Raw genomic sequence first — 20,992 nt, 5'->3', positions numbered from 1 at the left:
TTTTCCTCCCTTAAAAAAAAAAAATACACTTATTATAATCGTTGTAAAAGGTACTGTCGGATTGCACACATTGGTACAGACAGCCCTGCTGGTTAGCGACCTGCCGCTGCACGTAGGTAATCGGGTAATCAAGCCACGTGAACGATCTTTTAATTGCAAATATTATCCTTCGTAAATTTTCTGATTGCATCTATTAGAATTTCCACCCGTTTCGAAAGCCAGAGGATGTCCGTTCAGATTTCGTTTATTGTGTTACAGGGCCTATCAAACGGCGTGGAAAACGACCAGAACACCGCGAACTTACAACCGCTGGAGTTGTCCCACAAGCGGCTATCGAACAGTTCCACCACCTCCAACCAGAGCTACGACTCGGCCGGGGAGTACGCGGTGCCCAAGCACTCGTACAGCCAGCGCGGCGGCTCGCAGCGCGCCAGCGACGGCAGCGACCTGTCCGACCTCGCGCCCGCGCGCCACCACAAGAACTCCAACCCGCTGTTCGGGGTCAACGCCGCCTCGCACTACGCGCCCGGCGCGCCGCCCGCGCCCGCGCACCACGAAGCCGTCAACGAACAGAGCAAACATTACGAGAGAACAAGCTTACCCAACGGTGTCCGAAAGGCGCCCGAGGGGCAGGACAATGAGATTATCAAAAACGAGGACGCGATAGACGGTAGGAAAGAACTGGTAGTGAACCCCAACCAGATCGCGATCACTGAAGGCGGCACCGCGACCTACACCACAGACAATAATGGTAAAATCAATGTTCATGTCACCGTCATGATTAACGCAGGTAATTATATGCATCCTTACGAACTCAAATTGACCGTAACAAGCACATCTACTATACATACTCAATATATAGCACAGTTTATAACAAGTTTATCTGTAAAGTTAACCTAACAGTTTGCACAGTGACGGTTTATAATGTAAATGAAGGTTGGGACTGTGTGCCGGTTTCCAGAATTGATTCACTCTCGAGGATGCATATGAGGCAAGCAGTCTCTCATTGTAGTTGCATGCTGGTTCTTAGCGCGTGGCTCGTGCCTGTGTTCCTTATTGTGCTACTCGTTACTGGGACTCGTTCCGATTAGTTTATGTCGATTTGTTCAGTGCACGTACTCTCTCAAACTGTCACCTATTTATTGTTCTGTTACCTATCTGTTCTGTTGATTGCACTATTTATTTTCAAGATCTTTCTAAATGTTACGGTTTATTTTACAACACGTTTTGTTTACGTAATTTGTAGAATTGCTATGATGAAGATAAGCATTTAATGTTTACTAACAGTTTAATTAAAAGTAACGCACCGCAATGTTGATTAAGAAACTTTTGGTTTGATAAAATTTAAATGTAATAGCCATGCTTATCATCAAAGTGAATGTTTCGTAGCAGAAGACGTAGTATTTGAATAAGGTGGGATAGTAATGACTGCTGGGTGTTCCAGGAACTCTCGCAGATTTGAAGAAGCAGCGATCTCAGATTCGAACAAACGGCAGCCCGGTGGAGAGCAGCCTGACGTCGACGAACAACCACAGCATGAACTCGCTGTCGGAGGTGTCGAAGGCGGACATGCCGGTGCAGCTGAACCCGCTCAGCCTGGCGCCCAGCGCCGCCAGCGTGCCGCGCTTCGCGGGCAACACCAGCGACGTCGTCGGCGACACGCGCTCGCGGCGCTGCTGCGTCATCATGTAAACGACCACCACGGTAAGCGTACAAGTCTGATTGTCATTCCAAAACCAATTTTCAAAGGCTTTTGGACCACTCGCCCGGTTGACTTTCACGTTCACTTCAATCCTAACAATTGTGATTATGGCTCCAGAGATTATGAAATAGGAGAAGAAAAGTACATTTATGTTTGCCGCGACTGAAATATTGAAGTTGTCGGTCGGAAGCCAATCGGCGAGTGGCGAGTCCGGTAGAGAAGATATAACGTAATATATTGAATGATGCCGATAGAGTATTGCCATGATTGCTCACAAAGCAAGGGCTTGCCAATGGCTGGAAAACAGTGTGATAGATATATAAGAGCTCAACAATTATTGTATTTTAGCATTAAGAAAACTATGCGGTTGCTAATATTTTATGTAGTGTTAGAAGTGAATCCTATATTGCAGTTATTGTCATATATTAAGTATTGTATTATAGTTCTCGTTTTATATTTCCTGAACATTCCATTATTCAATTATATTGTTGAAATATTTAATTTATTGTAAATAATTTAAATTCATTGTAAATTTGTATGTTACAGTATTGTTTGAATGTTTCCAATTATTATTTAATGTTACATAGAATGCATAATAAGCATTTGGAACAGAACAAACCATGTATCGCAATAATGATCGTATCGATTGTTCGGAAGTGCCTCTAGTATTGGTCTATAATGCTGCTATGTATGACATAGTATAATTTAATCACTAAATACGATTTATTTAAAACAACTAATAAATTATTTTAATAATATTAAGTAAATAATATATACGAAAGTGAAACCTTATTTAAATCTTGTAGAACAGAAGAGAGTTGAGTATATCCTTAACTGAACCTAGCTGCGATAACTGCCTTAGTTCCATCGGACCACTCTATGGCAATAAAATAATATCACTAGACTTTAACAGATAGAGACATAGTACTTAATAATATGGGATGTACATTGTAATTCGAATCGTACTATCAAATTTTTACTTAGAAAAATTATGCCATAAGTAATACTATTCCAAATTATATTCAAATTATAGTATAAATAAATCATTAGATAAATTATGAAATTAAACTTCTAAATTTCTAAACGACTTGTCTACTAAAAATATAAAACTATAAATAATGGTATTTCTAATTGTTTAGTATTTCAACTAAATGAGCTGTTTGAGTTACAATTTCAAATAAAGACTGGATTTATTATGTAGATTTTATATTTATTAGTAGAATACTATTGGCAGCGTGTGCTACCACAATCGATTATAATAAAATTATGCGATGGATTAAACTAAGTTTATTTATTTATCGAATAGCAAAATAGAAGAGAGATATAACTACACAGAGAAGATGGCTGGCCATCTCCAATCGGACCACAAAAGAGACTAATAATGGCTGATGAGAAAGATAATATATTTATTTTTGTTATTCCAACAAATAATGCAGCTAATACTGCCTTCCAATCAAATTAAAATTAATTTGGTGTCCGAGAAACAAAGGTTTATAAATGTTATAATCTTGTAGTAGCGCATGCGTGCTGAAGTTTGGTTTTAAATTCAAAATGCAGCTGTTTGTTGACAGAGTGAGGGGGCCACGGCATTCGTGCTGGTAGTTTGTTTTACCATCCATAGGTTACAGTGGCACACGGACAAGTTAACTTATGACATGTCGCCTAACATCAGAACGCTTAGTTCGAGTTTGCTTTACGTTGAGACGACTCTGACTGGTTGGTTTATTCGAGGCGTTCAAAAACGTAATATGAAATAAACGTAAAGCAAAATCGTTCTAAGGGTACTGAAATAATTAACTATCAGGGACCAGCCATATTGCATCGAAACTAAAACTTTATACTGTCGATCTAAATGTATATTTACACTTTACATTCGATAATAAATATCACAAAAATAATATCTTGATAAAAGTGATTACTAGAGGTCGCCACTGAATAACCTCTTGCCTGAAGCAATGTCAATGATACATTGTTATAACCAATATTATATTGACTAAAAATATTAAGTCTAAAGAAATGTTACGTTTAGGGCAACAATATAATTTATATTGATGGAATTATAATACAAAAAAGTCAAAGACTTTCCACGTCGTTTAAATATGCGTATTAAAGATATAACGACTGTTTCACTTGTAATCTATGGATGTAAAGTCGAGTGCCTTTTTCTTCTTTATTAGAGCTAAATACTCAATTTGTGCCAATATTTTTTATATTTTTTAAATTGCAAGCACAAGTTACTTTTAGATAAAATGTTCCAATACTTTGTTACCACAAATAATTTTATAAACTTAATACCTTAAAACCTTCATCTCTTTACTATTACTAATTGAATTTCAGCTCAATAACTATCCTTGCACTATAAATATAAATATTATTTGTGGCAACACTGTATAACATGTTAATTAGTTTGACCCTTCCTTTACGTAAAGTGGTAACCCCTTTATAGGAAAAGAAAACCTTAGAACTAGACGTATTTTTAAATAATCTGTAGAAAATCTTTGTGGAATTATGTTCTATAAAAATCCAGTGTTCATTATCTGTGGTATACTTATTAGAGGTGAATGTAGCAGATTGACATTCCGTTGTATATCATCTTGTTAAATTTTATATTTATACAATGTATATTAAGCTTTTTGGAGTCGTATTTATCATGTGTAGACGTCATCTTTAGCACCCATCCAGTAGCAATTCATTCGTCCATATCTTAGTCATTAGTTTAGCTATTTGGTAGTTTGATTATATCTTCGGTACTTAAAAAGTACTTAAAATAATATGTGTACTTTATATGTAATACGCGTAAAATGTCGTGAATATATCAAATAATCATATTATATATAAAAATTAACATAGACAAACAAACAAAGCAATACTAAATGGCCTTATAAGTAAGCACAATACAATACATTTCAATATCTATTTATTTTGTAACAGTATTATTTTTTAATGCATTTTACAGGCGGCATTTTGTGATACCATTTAGTATTTGATAAATTTTTGACAGAACAAATAAATACATGATATATCGTTTTTGTAATATTATATTATGTTTATCAAATTATTTGTGCTCTTAATTAGTTGTATTTGGTTATATTTTTCTTAAGTACCTATGTATGGGTTGTGATGGCAGCTCGTCTTGCCGAGAACAGTGAATAGGATACCAAAAGGATTGAATTAGTTATTATTATTCTTCGAAAATTTATTGTTTTGCAGCTATATTATGATACGATATTTTTTCATTATTCTATACTGTATATAAGAAAAAAAAAACGTAGAGGTGTTATAAAATATTTTTTAAAAAACACTATCTACAAAAGTCGTTGATATTTTTCAATCACTTGCATTATATTCTATTGTAACAAAATGTCTATAAAGCTATGTATACACTATCCTATGTGATAATCGTCTTGCAGTAGTAGTATATTGGACAGTGCCTGTTGTGTCTTGCCTTACTCAAGCCAGACTCCTCTGTTGATACTTATTGTTATTGTCACGTGATCCTATGTACATAATTATTATTGTAGGTAAATAAACTACATTGTATTCGTGCAACTAAATTGTATATGGTTTGTACGGAGTGGCAGCTGATCCCGCATACCTATGTACATACAGTTAGGTGTAATTAGTCACTGTTACGATATTTATACATAATGTAGGAGTAACGTCACAACTGTTACGTCAACAATGTTACTTTCATGTTACTCGGGAGCGTAGTCAACCAGCATCACATTACATAATGTTGATTTTTTATACAATTTGTAATTCATGATAAGTTCCACAGACAGAACAAAATTTTATATTTCCGCCTAGGTATTTGAATACAGTTAATTAAGTATTTTAATATGAATGCGAAAGAAATTGATATTTTTGAAAGACCTAGAAGTAATGCAGGATTTTACTAAGTATATTAGCAAATTAGTCATCTTGCCGTTTCCATCTTGCCTTAAAAGACGTCATTGACAACTAAATCTTATAAAATTACTGAAATTAAAGTAGTTGTTGTATTATTAAGATTTCCAATCCTTCTATGGTCTTCAATATTCCAAAAACTAAACATTAACCCTGATTGGTCAATTCCTAATATTTGTAGTTCTTTTCAACTATCTAATAAGTTCATATCAAGACCCCATTTTTTATTAAATTGATACCTAGTGTTAGGATTACTTCATTTATGTACTTACATGTTTACAAAATTTATGAATGTTGTGTGTTTCATGTGGTCTTTTTACTTAATATACTTAATTTTGTTACAATGGTTAAGGCCAGCGCACATCGGCGGAGGCGCGGCTAAGGTACTGAGAATAAATAAACCTTAAATTAAAGAAATAACGAAGAAAATGACACGTTAAAGAAGTTTAACGACGTGTCACGCGCCTTCCGCTAAAATCAATCGTGGTCGTGACATTTTTTATCCGTATCTTCGGTTTATTCTCAATATCTCCGCCGCACCTCCGTCGGTGTGTGCTGGCTTTAGACTTAGTCATAAAAAGACAATGTGAATTTGTAATCAGAGCTATGGGTAATTTACTTAATGGATGTGATAAAGTAATTACATTATACAGAGTCGATAACCGTTGGTATTATGTGGTATGGTTCTCTACAGTTTCTTTTATTTAAACATCTATGTATTAAATGTTCTTATAAAGCTGTTAAACACTACTGTTCAAAGTTATTACCTTTTTCAAAATGGCGATTGTCTGAAATCTTGAATGTTTCCCTCTGCTAATGATTATGCATGTGTTAATAATTTATAAAGGAGATTTTTATAATCATTTTGTTATTCAAGATTACGAAGTTAATGTTTTTGCCTATTTATTTTGTAATTAAGTATTTTTGCAGTATTAAATCGATAATTACGAAACTTTCAAGATGGGACTAATCGCCTTAAAATTTTAAATAACGTACAATACAATAATGCAAATGCAATGCAAGATTTTATGTTTGTTTAAAGGAATATTGTTGTTACTTTATGTTTCTGATCACTCCTTAAATGACGCGATTCTATGCCCTCTAAACAGTAGTGTAAATTGAATTATCTGGAAGATTAATAAAGTGTTTGTTTAAATTAATAAGTATGTTTTATTTCTCCATCTCTACCATAACAATAAAACAATAGTCAATTAATTACAATAAAATCTACCCCATTCTGAAATTCTCTTTGAAAGGATATTGATTTCAAACAAGGATCTGTTTCGTCTCTCGATAACGTTTTCCCATGAAATCATAGCGTGACCGCTGTAAGAGGCCTACACTGCTATCCGCACGACAATAAATGCCACTGAATTGCAGCATGCCATTGATATATGGAGAACAAACAGGGTAGGTGACAGCACGCTGCCTTGAGGGACCCCAGTGTTTACAGCAATGGAGTCAGATCATTCACCGTCGACAATTGCCTTTATGCTTTTGTCTGTAAGTAGGTACCCCATTCACAGTTTCTCGTTAACCCCATAGGAAGAAATAAAGCAGTTCTTTATTCTTAACCCGGTCGAAAGCCTTTGCTATGTCTCAACTAACCGAGACCAGACTGAAAAAGAAAAGTTTAAGGGAAATCTTCAAGGAATTCGAATCTAGTTATACATGTGTTATTGATTCATTACGTGGTGGGTAATCCGGCAGTGCTTGACAGACACGCGGTCGCCTCGCCGCCAAGGTTACACAACGTGTGCGTCGCGAAAATAGCGCACACCATACAATACAACGAAAGAATATCTATGAAACGCAGAAAAATATCTTGAAAGATGTTATTTATTTACTTATCGATATCGATACAATCAATCGACAAATTCTTTGTTTGTACGTAAAGTTAGGTATCTGCCGAATGTTGCACACTGCGCGACACTGTGTTGTTGAAAAACGTAGTACATTGTGACGGCAAGGTAAAGCCGTCGCGCCGACCGCTTATTACCGCAGTGTTCGTCGGACCGCTACACCACGCAGACGCGTCGCGGCCGCACTCCTCGCCTCGCCACGATCTAAATCACGCGGAAATTTAACGCAAACTAAAATTATCTTCCAAAAACTATTACGCTTATAAAATTGCACATCTAACCCGCTGGGTACCTCTCTACGTGCATGCTGAGATTTATTAGAAGTTTCTTCAACATGAAGCCACCAGTTAACGTGAGTATTTTATTTTGGGTTTATTTATTTTTTTATGTAATCTATCATGTATGTTGATATCTATTACTTAGTCATTGTTTGCGCATTTGGAATGACTTGAAAAAGTGAACAGTTCAGATATTTTATGAAACATGTATCATGTTTTTATAATAAGTTGTTCTTTTAAATTAAACTTCATTTTCTGCTATTAATGTTTCGACTTTCGTCATAGTTTCGGTCGGTTTCGGTCCCTATCGTTGACCTTCCTACTACTTTAGCATAACATCTACAGAATTGTGTTCTGAAAATTTAATAGGTATTTTCTTTACCGCTGCTTTCCATTTCTTGGACTTAAGACAAACACAAGAAACTATAACAGTACCTACTTATGCCATTGAAGAAGTTGCAAATCTTTCTTAAACTTTAGGCCTATGGTTTGCCATTAAGCGAAATTTGGGGCACCTGACGATCACACGTTGTTCATAACTTGTTTGCATGTTATAACGGAACGATCAAGTGACTAAGGAGTTCAGTTACTTGTTTTAAATGAGACGTAAAAAATGGACAGGCCATGGTGCTAATTATCTGTTGGAATTTACATTGATGGTAGTTTTAGTAAACACCTGTAGAGGTAGGAACCCATTTTTCTGATGAAGGCTATTTTTGTACCGTACTCATCTACCTACCGCTACCTATCATGCTCTCCCATTAAAAAGGTTTGTCCGTCACTGAAACTATCTGGGACTGCTTATGCTAAGTAGCATGCTTCAAAATTGTAAATAAAAATTTCTGGCATATTTTCGTTATATCTACTTATTACCAGTCCTTGCATTGGATTTTTTTCATCATCTCCTGCTTATGTGATTAAGGACTTACTTACAAAATTTGGTCATTGAACTTGATCTCTTGTTACCTCACCATTTTATGACCCTATTTTGAACTTAATAAGGATGTAGACAATCTCCTAACACCAAAATAGATGATAGATGGATTCAAGACCCTCTATTCTAAATATAGGTCTAGGTAGGGCCAGTCACATCTTTGTTGCTGTAATTTACCTTAACCAGTAGTAGTAGTCACAATCGAAAACTACGCATCGGTATTTCGTATGCACTACAAATAGTAGATAACAAAATCTCCATTCAAGAAATTGATTATAGAGCTCTAATTAGAAATTATCATCTCGTGCATTCTAGTCACCCACGGCGCATAATCAATAGTCAATTACGTTGTTCGTTGTAGGGGAGCGCAGATAACACTATATATACGCAGTTACTATTGTTTCTGAATGGTCATCCTTGTTAATTGATGACCTTTTGACTGTTGATAGTGTTGATAATGGCCAATGGGATGTGTAAATTCCCAGACACGACATATTTACGAAGAAAGCACGCCGCAAGTTTATTTATTAGTTTAGATTTAGATGACTTTACTCTACTTACATTACACAAAAAAATTACTGAACAAATAATCATGACATACAGATTTATAGGTAAACTAGCAAACCCGGCGAACTCCGTTTCGCCACCAATGATTTTCCCTGTTTTCCTGCTTTTCTTTTGATTTTTTTCTGAATTTTCTTTGTTATATAAACCTCACGGAGCCCGAGACTTTTCCAACGAATGCAAAACCTAGTACCTAGTAATCCTTTGGTTTAGTTTATACTTATAAATTAGCTAAACCAAAACCTGAATTTACTTATTCTAATCGTATCTTGCATTCCCAGGCTGCTCTCCTCCACGATGTGGACATCCCGACGAAGAAAGCCACTTTCGGTATGGGATGCTTCTGGGCCAACGACTCCCTGTTCGGAGCCACCCTCGGAGTTATCCGGACTCGAGTCGGCTACTCGGGAGGCACTACTAAGAACCCAATTTATAGAAACATGTAAGTACCTACGGTATCTCTGTTCTCTGTTAAAGTAAGGGAATCTGGGATTGGCCCGGTGTATAGCAATAAGCCTTCTATTAACTATTAGGTACCTAGGTACATAGGTACATGGGTCTCGTCTCATCAGATTTGGTGAAAATTGGATATTGCATACTACGCGATGTGCATCTCTGCTTATCGATTCGGTAATTTATAGGTGTGTGAGACGGGTATTTAAGTTTATTCTATGATCTATCTATATAGGTTTCTATATCATAGATGGTATCAATATACGATCCACGAACAAACAAACAAAAAAAGCAAAGCGGTTCTTCTACTTTAAATTCAAAACAATCATTACCTAGCTTCTGTTGCAGTGCGGATAAAAATCAATACCTATACCATCGTTTCGAATTAGATAAATCGATTGATTTCTTTTATACATTGAAAGCCTGTTTAATTGATATTTGACTACTTTTCAAAAGATTCCTCAACTTTATGTATCTACTAATTTGATTTTCTGCTCATCGTAAAAAGAAATCAACAGTTCGCGTAGTTTGTGTATATCTATTAACATCAGTGACTAAGTTCCAAGAGTCCTTCGTCCACTCTGTATTTAAGAAACTAACGTGCCTAAGTGTAACGACTTCATTGTTTCCAATCACTGACCTTAGGATCCAATTAATCGCGAACACATATATGGACACCTGACATTTCGAGGCCTTTGTCTATGTAAAGTTCACCTAAAAGGGACTGCTATATCTGCAATACACTTCCCTGTACTAATCTGGATGTGAATTCTAATCAAATCATGAAATGTCCCCATATTACTTTAAATTAACGGCTAACGGCACGTGACGTAAAATAATTGCGGTAAGCTACACTAGTTTCAAGTCTTAAATTAATGGCTAACTTGACGTCTTTGCGGAAAGCTCTATTTGTTCCACGTGTTATCGGGACTCTTATAAATAACTGAGACAACGATTACACAACTAATACACAACGGTTAGGGTGTTCGTTTTAAATTTAACTTAATAGGTACTCGGTCATACAAATATTTCCTTTCGAATTATTTAATAACTGCCTATCAATTTTAAGTACCATACAGCATAATGAGGCATCTTTTTTCCCTTAATTATAATTAAATTTTAGAATTCTATAATTTTAGTCATTGCATGACACAACTTTTAAGTGTCATCTATGTGTCTAGTGTCAGGGGATTAACTATTCTTGAGTACTACGTAATGGGTTTTAAATGCATTGTAACGCAATTGATTTTATGGCGAATAGAATCATAGGATTATGAAGTTGAAGTCGTTGAATGAATACTTAGAATAGAAGTATTGCTATCTATTAAGTGTCAATTAAGAGATTAGAAAGTAAAGTCTCGACTTGTCTCAAGCGGTATTTACGTATGAAAAATGTGTGTACATGGCGGAAACAGACTCAGCTATGTTTTTATAATGGAGAGATGCATGCTATGGATGGCTTCCCTACTATCGATACATTGCATACTCGAGCTGCACATCTTCCTCGCACAGCTACTTTGCGGTGGCGCATCTTCGTAGCACAACTACATAGCTTAGTATCAGTGGAAACGGTCACATAGTTTCACATCTTTGTAGCATGGCTACATCCCTGGTGGAAAAGCAACCTTTTTGGTGACTTTCTTCAAATTGGAAATTTAGATTAATTGCCCTATTATTTTATTTTTTCCTTGCTTAAGCATTCGAGTTGATCTGTCGGTATAGAAACACTTTTCAACAATTAAGTAGATTTTACAGGTTTATAATTGTACCTAAGTATCAATTTTCTCTGAGCACGTGGCTTTAGGCCTATCCCAATAATCATAAACCTTGTGTTTTATTTTAAGATGTATCTACGGAAGCGTTATAATAAAATTGCCTAGTTGTTATTTTGTCGCCAATATTTTATCAAAAACTCAAGGTTGAGGTCGAAAATTCCTCTAAAAAAATATATATATAGGTTAATGGTATGTATCTAATATAAATCTCAGAAACAAAAACTACATGAGATAATAATTGGATATCTTTATTTTTGTAGACAATTTTTGTGGAACCGAAACTTAACTGACAAGAAGGATCGTTTTTTTCTGAGGGCTTAGTACGAGTTTGTTCAGCCTCCATACTAGGTAGACACATGAGAATCACATTAACGGATCACTGAAGTCAAAAGTCAGTCATTGAAAATTCCCAGACCCATATTTATATGTACTTACATATACCTTGACACAGAGGAAATGCGCTATTCATTTATTAATACGGAATTACTCTCACTTAAGATAGTAATATGTCGTAGTGCGATTAAAATGTCTGCGTTACCAGAACACGTGTGTGATAGTGATAGTTTCACTATTATCTTGATAAATATGTCTGTAATTATAGCTTAGCACTATTACCCACGTAGTTGTGTAGTTCATTGTTCATCCGATTATTACGTGTCATCGTGATCCGTTAAGAGTTTAAGAGGATTATAATTATTCTGTCTATGATGATAGGATACTAATCCTTTAGATTCTAGGGGATTAATGATAATTGTAGGCTTTTGATGTGGAAATAAAACAGCTAAGTAGAAAGATAAATAACTTTTCCTACAGACGGGTTAAAAGAATTACCAATGTAATTTGAAGCACTTAGAAGATACCTCATTTATTGGATACTGTCATACTGTCTACTTCCGCGCGGATTCACCCGTTCTGCTCGGCCCTATTGATCGTGACGTGATGTTTTATAGCCTATACCCTTCCTGAATAAATGGACTATCCAACATGTACATATTATTTAATTCTGAAGTTCGGAAGTAGTTCAAACAAACAAACAAAGAAACCTTTCAGCTTTATATAATACAGATACTAAACAACCTCTTACTAAACAACGAAATAAAACGAGAGAAATAAATGTGTAAATACTGTATTCTATTGACTGAACCCTGTAAATTGCCGGTAACTGCTAAGACTAGGCTCACAGTCTACAAATAGTACGGCTACCTTTGTCCGACCTTGCGTCTCAAGGACGCGCGATCAATACTTTTATTAGACAAGGTCGAAACAAATGTCTTGTGCTTACACTTGAGGGCCGCTTGTTATTTGTACAACTAAACTCTTGCTAAGTTATTTGAAATGTCGTAAATATGTTTATGTAGACATGAGAATTAGTATTTTGATGCTGCAGACTGTTTAATGTAATTGAATGCAATTAAAAATTTGATACAATTAGTGCAACCAATTTAGTGATCAAGGGAAATAGAGTACTTCTTCTAATTCTACATCTAGTGATGCAAATATAGTGGACACTCAATAATTCAAACCTTCGATAATTATAACCTTTCGGTAATTCGAAGTTATCTCGAGGTCCCTTGAAAATAGTCTTATGTTTTTAACTAAATCAATACATTTTTGTGCACTTTTGATTGTGGGAGAGCCATGCTTCTGTACGAATGTGGCGGCTCGGTCGGAGTGATACCATGGCCTCACAGAAAACCAACATGAAACAATGCTTGCGTTGTGTTTCTTTATGTGAGTGACGTTACTGGAGGCCCAATCATTGCTATGTAACCAAATGACTCGTTAATTTGAACTTATCGGCGTCAAACTCTCGATAATTTGAAGTTGCAGAGAGAAAGAGACAGGGACATTTTTGTTATATTACAGTTCATAGTCCAGATAGCTAATCGCTTTATCAATACGTGTATGAGTTGCGAAATTTTGCGTTAACCTTGACCGTCGTACTATCGATACAAACAAACCAATGTTCGTTAATAATGACTATATGTATAACAATGATATATATAATAATGACTGGCATATAAGCGGCGAATCAGGTGGCCTGACACCTCACTTTATTGTCCAGGCTGAGGAAATATTGTGCAATACAATTCTGCAGTAGGTAAAGTTAATAGGTAAAATGATGTTTTACATGAAATATAAATGAACGTTCTGGAACTGTGATACAGTCACTGCGTAAGGAAACGTTGGTACCTACCTAGTTACTGAATCGGAATCCCTTTACAGAAGGCATTATCCGCGTTATAGCCGCGATCTTTCGTGCAGTAAGAAGTCTGGTCATGGGCTTACCCCCTAATTATATGGGACTTATAACACAAATGGTGCTTTCACCATATGTATAGTGACATAACGTGCCGCAATGTGCACGTCTGGTGATAAAAAGACGTGACGATACGATCAACTTGAGTAACTTAACACAGGAACATTTTTTATACAACTCCTTAAAGTAAACTTAAATCGTGTACACATAAGCCCTGCAAAATGTATGCACGACGAATGCATGACGTAACTTGTAAGAGTTAAATAAGATACATCATCAGACTGTATACATGCATACATATATACATGTATTGATAAATGAGAAGTTTAAAAATATAAAAGTTTAAAAATTTAAACTTCTCAAATTTATCAAAACGTAATTTATTTTGTTTACCTGCCTAATTACTATTTAATATTTAGGAAGTTATTAACGCTGAGCTGACAGACTAACAAGTTAAGTTACGTAAACATATTTCAAATATCTCTATTTGGCAAACTTTATTTAGTGTCTAGCCTGCGAAATATCCGGGACTGTGGACTGGCTAACGAGTTACCGAGGCTCCGGCTCGAAGAGCAAGAGTAGGAACTGGGTGATTTTTAGTCAGTAAGAGTCTAACACTTCCTCACGCCTTGCCCCAAGGCGGGAGAAGTCATTAGGTGATTTATGAAAAATAAAAATCGAAATATCATTGTCAACCAACATCCTAAAAATTCACAAACTTTTTATTTTTACTTTAAACATTAGGTACCTATTTCTAACACTTCCAGACAATTTGTTAAATTATTTAGCATTCGTAGCACTTAGCATTTAGTGTTTTTAAAATCATCACCAGATTTTACAAAACTTCTTAGAAACGAACCATTTCATACCACTATCTTCTACGATATAATTATATACAATTATATATCACAACAAATGATAAGGGAACTTGAATAAATGACAATAATCGTTAAATGAATTGATATGAACACGAAACTACATATAAAAATGTATGTTCGGTAATAGTTGTGCCTAATTTGATGATAACGCGCCAAGGTTGGCGGCACCGGCGCGTGCGCAAGGCCAAGGCGTCGGTGGCGACGTCGCGTGCGTCTAAACTAGTTTCTATTTACATTACTCTCCTCTCTATGTTATTGAGACGGTTTAAAAATATAACGCACACGTGCATGAAGTATTCGGGAATTATTACTGATTTGAAAAAAAACAATTTTTGTTTAGTACTTACACGTACGTTTAATATACTATTAAACAATTAGGTTTGGTCTAAAAATTTGAGATAGACCTACTTCATTTTGTAAACTGAATTTTAAAATAATTTGGTGATGTATTTATCACCCAAAGGTTGTCTGTGAGAAATAGCATTGTGCGATAAGACCCCCCATTGTACACTATCCTTATTTATGTAGTCATATGTGTTTAAGTTAATAAATATTTATTAACTAAATTCTGGTACACTTTTACTTAGGTAATAAAAACCCTCTATTTTGTTTCCAGTGGCGACCACACAGAAGTCATCGAACTGGACTATGACCCTAAGACGGTGACATACGAGCACCTTTTGGACATGTTCTGGGCCAACCACGAGTATGGACTGACCACCAAGCTAAAAAGACAGGTACTTATTGTTTTATTTTATCTCTTTTATGTTACTGAAATGACAAATAAATGTTTCTGGCCTAAAGTATGGAAGTTTGCAACGACAAACATCGTTCATGCTACCCATATAAAAATGTTTTAATTGGGCAAGCCTGTCATATCTCTTGTGTAAACCAAGATCTACAGTAGATACCACCATGAAAACACACTGAAGTCGCCCGCATCCCTTAGGGGCATGAATAACTGTCTTGAACTTGGTCATGTTAAAATATTAATGGAGTTGGGCCGTTGTACCAGGTAGGGACAGCAGAGTAGAATACAGTATTAGTAACCACTCCTGCTCTTTCCACGGCGGTCGTACGAACTGACTGATAGAGACCGGGCGCTTTCTGATAAACCTGAGCCTTTTAAACTGCGATCCCCAATTCGCTTGTCAAGCAGGAATAAGGCAAACCTTCTTAAGTATAGAGAGTCATAGTACAGCCACAACTATGAAATTGGGAATGTAGTGTTACCCATGTGATTGTATGCTATGGTCGGTAGTTGAGCATAGTAAATTGGCCGAATATTAATTTCATAGTGAGATATATACGGTACATAAATAAACGATATTTTCCGACGAACAAAGATGTTTGCCATGTCGTTTTTGTGAAAGTAAACAGTTTCTTGCGCCAATGGTGTAGGTAGACCACGTAATTACCACACACGTGTAAAACAATATTATTACATTATATTGTCTTTGTGTAAAATGTAATAAGTGCCTTTGTCATTTTTTATATACAACGACTAATAAAATAGAATAGGTGCTAATTTTATTTATACAATATTAATTTACCTAAATGTAGTTACCTACTGATTAAATTAGCTAGATATTGCTATATTAAGCTAAATAGGTACAGCTTCTGAAAAATATTACATTAAATAAGACATAATTAAGACTAGAACTATTTTTGAAATATTTGAGATGGGTAGTGAAATTATCTAGGCCAAAGCATAACAAGAAACAGCATAATATCTAATATCGCCATACAATCTCACACGTAAATACTTTTACTTCAGCCAATATTACATACACTTGTGAATTCCTTCAAACATATTCCTAACTTTCCTTTTAATTAAATTCCAGTACCAATCAATGATTCTATACCACGATGAGGAGCAGCGATTGGCAGCGGACGCCTCTTACAAAGCGACACAGGAGCGAGTCAACGAACCACTGCGCACTGAGATCGCACCAGCGGGCACCTTCTACCCTGCTGAGGAGTAAGTACCAGCTTATATATACGTACAGTGGTCAGGTAGTCAACCTGCTTTTTTCTGTCATGCCCGTAGGCATATAGACACACGGGTCAAAGACCCAAAGACCTTAGGGGGTGCTGTAATAGGCATTGCTCCGGGGGTTGGTCTATTAAGAGGACTCGGTGCCCCCTACTAGTATGGATGTTGGCCACCGGCACGATTTTAGTGAAGCAAAAATCCCACATTCCATAGTCTTTTCCCCCAATAGGCTTGGTGCCCTATGAAGGTTTCCGCCAATTAACAAAAATAAAAAGATAACTAGCGACTTCTTTAACTTATGTACCTATGAACTGCTTACATTTACTTAGAAATGTATTATGTTACACCGTACTTAATATGAAACACTTATTACCAATGTACATGGAAAGTAAAATAAATCACAAAGTAGGTAAACTATGCGTCATTTAACGTTTTACACGTGTTTTTTCTAATGGAACGAAATTCCCATGCACGTAAGACATCAACGTACATTGTAGTACGTAATGCATTGTTTTTAGACACGTAATTATAATTATTATTAACTAACTTTTACCTAGAAATATTAACCTAAATACATTGAATGAGTGATTAGTTACAATGTTGCCGTTAATGACAATTAAATTGGAATCGCGTTTGGATGGCAACATTACTATAAAAATTCACCTTGGTTAGGCGTGTAGCAACAACCTTGGAATATTTAACGCATAGCATACATAAATAGGAGTCGATTATGGCAACAATCAGGCCAGGGTCCACTTCTCGTTAAACGTCCGGGCACCACGTGGGAATCGGTTACAGTTTCAATAAATTCTGCACATGTATCAATTTTCCTTTCAATCAGAGCTATTGAGAACTCATAGGGTGTGTACAGATCCGGAAATATGGGTCTCTTCATAAGCCTTTTTAAAAATAAATTAATGGAACTAGAAGCTGAAGAGCTGACTAGGTAATTTATTTTTGGGCACCAAATCGCACCAAAAGGCTACAACCGTGCCTTAAGAGAGTTAAACTGACTTTTGAGTCCTAACTGACAAAAATCATCTTGACTGAATCGTTCCATGCTAGCTTGACAGAAATAATAAATAAAGCATGGACTATCTTTTTGAAACACTGTTACGTTGCAAGCAATCTTAAAATTAGCTTTACTGTTTATTTTTCTGTTAATTTATATAAAATATTCTAAACTACAATAAAACTTAGAACCACTTCAAACATTTTCTCACCTTTTAAACCTTCCCCGGACTTCCACAAATAATTTAATGGCAAAATTATTGCCAAATCGGTCCAGCCTTTCTCGAATTCTAGCGAGACTATCAAACAGCAATTGATTTTTATATACCTAGACTAGATAGACTAGATAGATAATCATATTTCCCCAATCTCGATTGGTGTCTATTAAGACCTTTACATCAACACAAGCCTAGTCAATTGAAAAGATTTAGAATTTGAACTTGAGATCATTTCAATCGAAAGCAATGGACAAGTTCATTGTGTCGGGCACATCACCACAATTGATTTTCTTGAAACGCAATTGACTGGTGAACACGTGATGATATCCTGGCTAGCTGTTAAAGCAACTTAGGTATCTATTGACTAATATTTTATTGTTTACTGATAAAAATAGTGTTGGTATATAATGTAGTTCCGTTCATTATGTATTTATTTGTCTTAGATAGCTAGTGAGAAATGTTAGCGCCATTACTATAATGATAATTATATTATTGACGTAATTAGAATCGAAGTGAGTTTCTGAGAGATTTGTGACTCTCATTCCTTAGAAAGTAATACAAACGAAACCACTTCGTTTTTCAGCCTTTAAAATTGCAATCTGCAACCAACTTCTGTAACCACAACAGCAAGACTGCACGGTTGACGCAGTGCCTGGGCAACTGGCTACCGTGGAACGTGTAGCGGGTTCGATTCCCGCATAGAGCAACTCTTTGTATGATCCACAAATTGTTGCTTCGGGTTTGGATGTGATGTGTATGTGTGATCCTAGTGTGGGGCAACGTCTTATGAAAAAAAAATAAACAAATTTATTAATGAACTTCACAATCATCATGGTCTTAATTTTTAATTTTGGTGTTGTCATCAAGTGTATCGGTAGCCCCCAAACTAGGATAATCCTGTATCTTGGGGACTTGATAGCTGTCAACATGTCTAACCTTTAAAATGTTTATTTTCCAGTTACCACCAGAAATACAGATTGCAAGGACACAAGGACCTATGCAAAAGTTTGGGCCTGAACGCCGAAAAATTGCAGACATCACACGTAGCGGCCAGACTCAATGGCTACCTAGTGGGAATGGGAGGCAAGGCCCAATTTGAGAAGGAAGTCCAAAGTCTGGGCTTGACTGAGGAGCAGGCTGCATACGTAAGGCGAGAACTGGAGCGTAACGAGGGTGGCGGTCTGTCTTGCTAGCGGATACAGGGTTTAATAGTAAACGATCTTTTAAGGCGTTTTCAAATCCAGTAAAACATTTTTAACTTTAATATGTATTATTTTACAACAATATTGAAAATGATACAAGCCTTTTGTGTATTAGGGATAGTGGATCAGAAGGGACCCAGTACGGTTGATGCCTACCGAGCTGTGAATACCTAGCGGGCTTACCGGGGCTCCGGCTCCAAAAGCAGGAGTCGGAACGGGGTGGTTTTTAATCATTAAGAGTCTGACACTCCCTCTCGCCTCGCCTAAGGTGGAAGAAGTTGGATGATTTTCGTCTCTCAAAAAAGGGATAGTGGATAGAAAGCTCCAATCCAACAATAGTTAGTTTTTAACAATTTTATTCCTTCTGTTATAAACCATTTCCCATACGTTAGGGATGTCTGACAACTTAATTTTAACTTGCATTGTAAAATATTAATTTAAATACAAAATATCTGAAAACGCCTTACTAGATGTTTATTTTGAGTAAATACTAGACTACTAGTTTAGTAAATAACTAAATATTTTTTATTTTATTGTGATATTAATGTCATAGAAATGGACTATATTTTTATTATGAAGTTCAAATAACTTGTGTCATTTACATTACAGTGCGGAGATCAGCACAGCATTTGTTTTATTAATTGTAATTTACTTCTAGTTTTAAGTAAATGTGTTTTTAATTATCTACAATTTTTGTTAATGGATTATGTCATTGTTATAATGGTTTGGACCATCAAAGTCTTTAATAGCCAAGAAATTAATACAAATTACATAAACACAGTATTAAGTTTGATATTTTTGTGCAAATAGATCATTTTAATGTTATCTCACTGACGCGGGAATGTATCGTGTCTATTGATATGTTTAGTGATATTAAGATAAATGTATTTTCTCACATTTTTGAAGTTTTATTGGAAATTCGATGTACCAATTCAATACGCAATTGTTTTATGGTATAAGCCGGTAAACGAGCAGACGGATGACTTGATGGTAAGCAATTGCCGCCGCCCATGGACACACGAAACACCAGAGGCGTTATAAGTGGTTTGTCGGATTTTTTGGGATTAGGAATTTAAGGGTTTTGGGGAATCGGAAGAATTGGGCCTCCGGTAGCCTCACTCACACAACGAAACAACGCAAACGTTGTAAACGCACCCACGGTTTATGAAATAAGACAAAAATCCTAATCCTTGTTCCTTGCCGCCAGTTTTCATTTCAGTAATATTCCAGACGAATTTGCCCACTTGGCCGTAACAAGGTTCTCGAAGTAAAAATAATGGCATTTTGTTAAAATACCAATAAGATAATGGCATTTTGTTAAGACATAGGTACCATGAGTACCCTACGCTTAAGGATCTGTGGGGAGCCTAATTTTTAAGCTGTCTTCTGAGTTTGCTATAGTGGTGCCCTCTTTTTAGCACATTCGGACACTGTTTCTTTATCTAACAGTACTACTTCTGCGTTTGATAGTTCACTGAAACTAGACTTGTGTTAGTACGTAGTTGTGATAACAGATGGCACCACTAGAAGTATGTTTGTGTTAAATTATTCATTCATTGTATTTTATACTTATTTAATACTTTATTCGCTTGTGTTAGTTTATTCAAATGCATTTTCATCCCACTTTTGTATAAACTGACGATTGTATTTTTTTAAACCAACTGTTTTAATTCATGAATGATACCTACATTAAATTAATTATGTTTGTATCTTTATTTTTGACCACTACTTTCGAGTTTCCTCGTGAATTTCTAAAAACTTGTTATCCTATTGTATTAAAAATTTCCTCTTGTATAAAACTTCGCACAACATCACAAGGCTAAACAAATAGAATATATTAAAGCGTTATTTATTATACAGGCGCCTATTAACTTTCCGCGTGTGGCTTCGCCCGCATTCAGAACCGTATTATTCTTAAGGCAAATTAGACAAGTGGTTAGGGCTCCAAATTAC

At 35.8% G+C, this 20,992-nt stretch overlaps 2 protein-coding genes across 6 annotated transcripts in view; both read left to right on the top strand.

Annotated features, from left to right (window-relative positions):
- The window catches only part of LOC118272404 (protein phosphatase 1 regulatory subunit 16A), a 28,452-nt gene extending 21,681 nt beyond the window's left edge, over nt 1–6,771 (top strand). For 4 of the 5 annotated variants that reach the window (XM_035588901.2, XM_035588899.2, XM_035588900.2 and 1 more), the window contains exons 9-10: nt 259–790; nt 1,445–6,771. In XM_035588901.2, coding sequence (XP_035444794.2) covers nt 259–790; nt 1,445–1,692 — 780 coding nt within the window. In that variant the 3' untranslated portion in view covers nt 1,693–6,771. The remainder of the gene's footprint in view (nt 1–258; nt 791–1,444) is intronic. The other variant, XM_035588902.2, reaches the window with a different exon arrangement.
- An 803-nt stretch (nt 6,772–7,574) lies between these two features.
- Nucleotides 7,575–19,936, top strand: LOC118272698 (peptide methionine sulfoxide reductase). The gene is made up of 5 exons (XM_035589341.2): nt 7,575–7,822; nt 9,528–9,688; nt 15,229–15,349; nt 16,457–16,593; nt 18,796–19,936. Exons 1-5 carry the CDS (start codon nt 7,775–7,777, stop codon nt 19,028–19,030), a joined length of 702 nt encoding a protein of 233 aa, XP_035445234.2. The 5' UTR covers nt 7,575–7,774; the 3' UTR covers nt 19,031–19,936.
- The last annotated feature ends 1,056 nt before the right edge of the window (nt 19,937–20,992 follow it).

The sequence above is a fragment of the Spodoptera frugiperda genome, chromosome 4, assembly GCF_023101765.2.
Source record: "Spodoptera frugiperda isolate SF20-4 chromosome 4, AGI-APGP_CSIRO_Sfru_2.0, whole genome shotgun sequence".
Taxonomy (NCBI): domain Eukaryota; kingdom Metazoa; phylum Arthropoda; class Insecta; order Lepidoptera; family Noctuidae; genus Spodoptera; species Spodoptera frugiperda.
The sequence above is the reverse complement of the archived record's forward strand: the minus strand, read 5'-3'. Positions and strand labels throughout refer to the sequence as shown.

Bases quoted from the DNA above. Each gene is read 5' to 3' on its own strand.
- LOC118272698 (XM_035589341.2), top strand. From the start codon at position 7,775: ATGCTGAGATTTATTAGAAGTTTCTTCAACATGAAGCCACCAGTTAAC. The intron at 7,823-9,527 runs GTGAGTATTTTA...TTGCATTCCCAG, and splicing joins ACATGAAGCCACCAGTTAAC to GCTGCTCTCCTCCACGATGT. The intron at 9,689-15,228 runs GTAAGTACCTAC...TTTTGTTTCCAG, and splicing joins AACCCAATTTATAGAAACAT to TGGCGACCACACAGAAGTCA.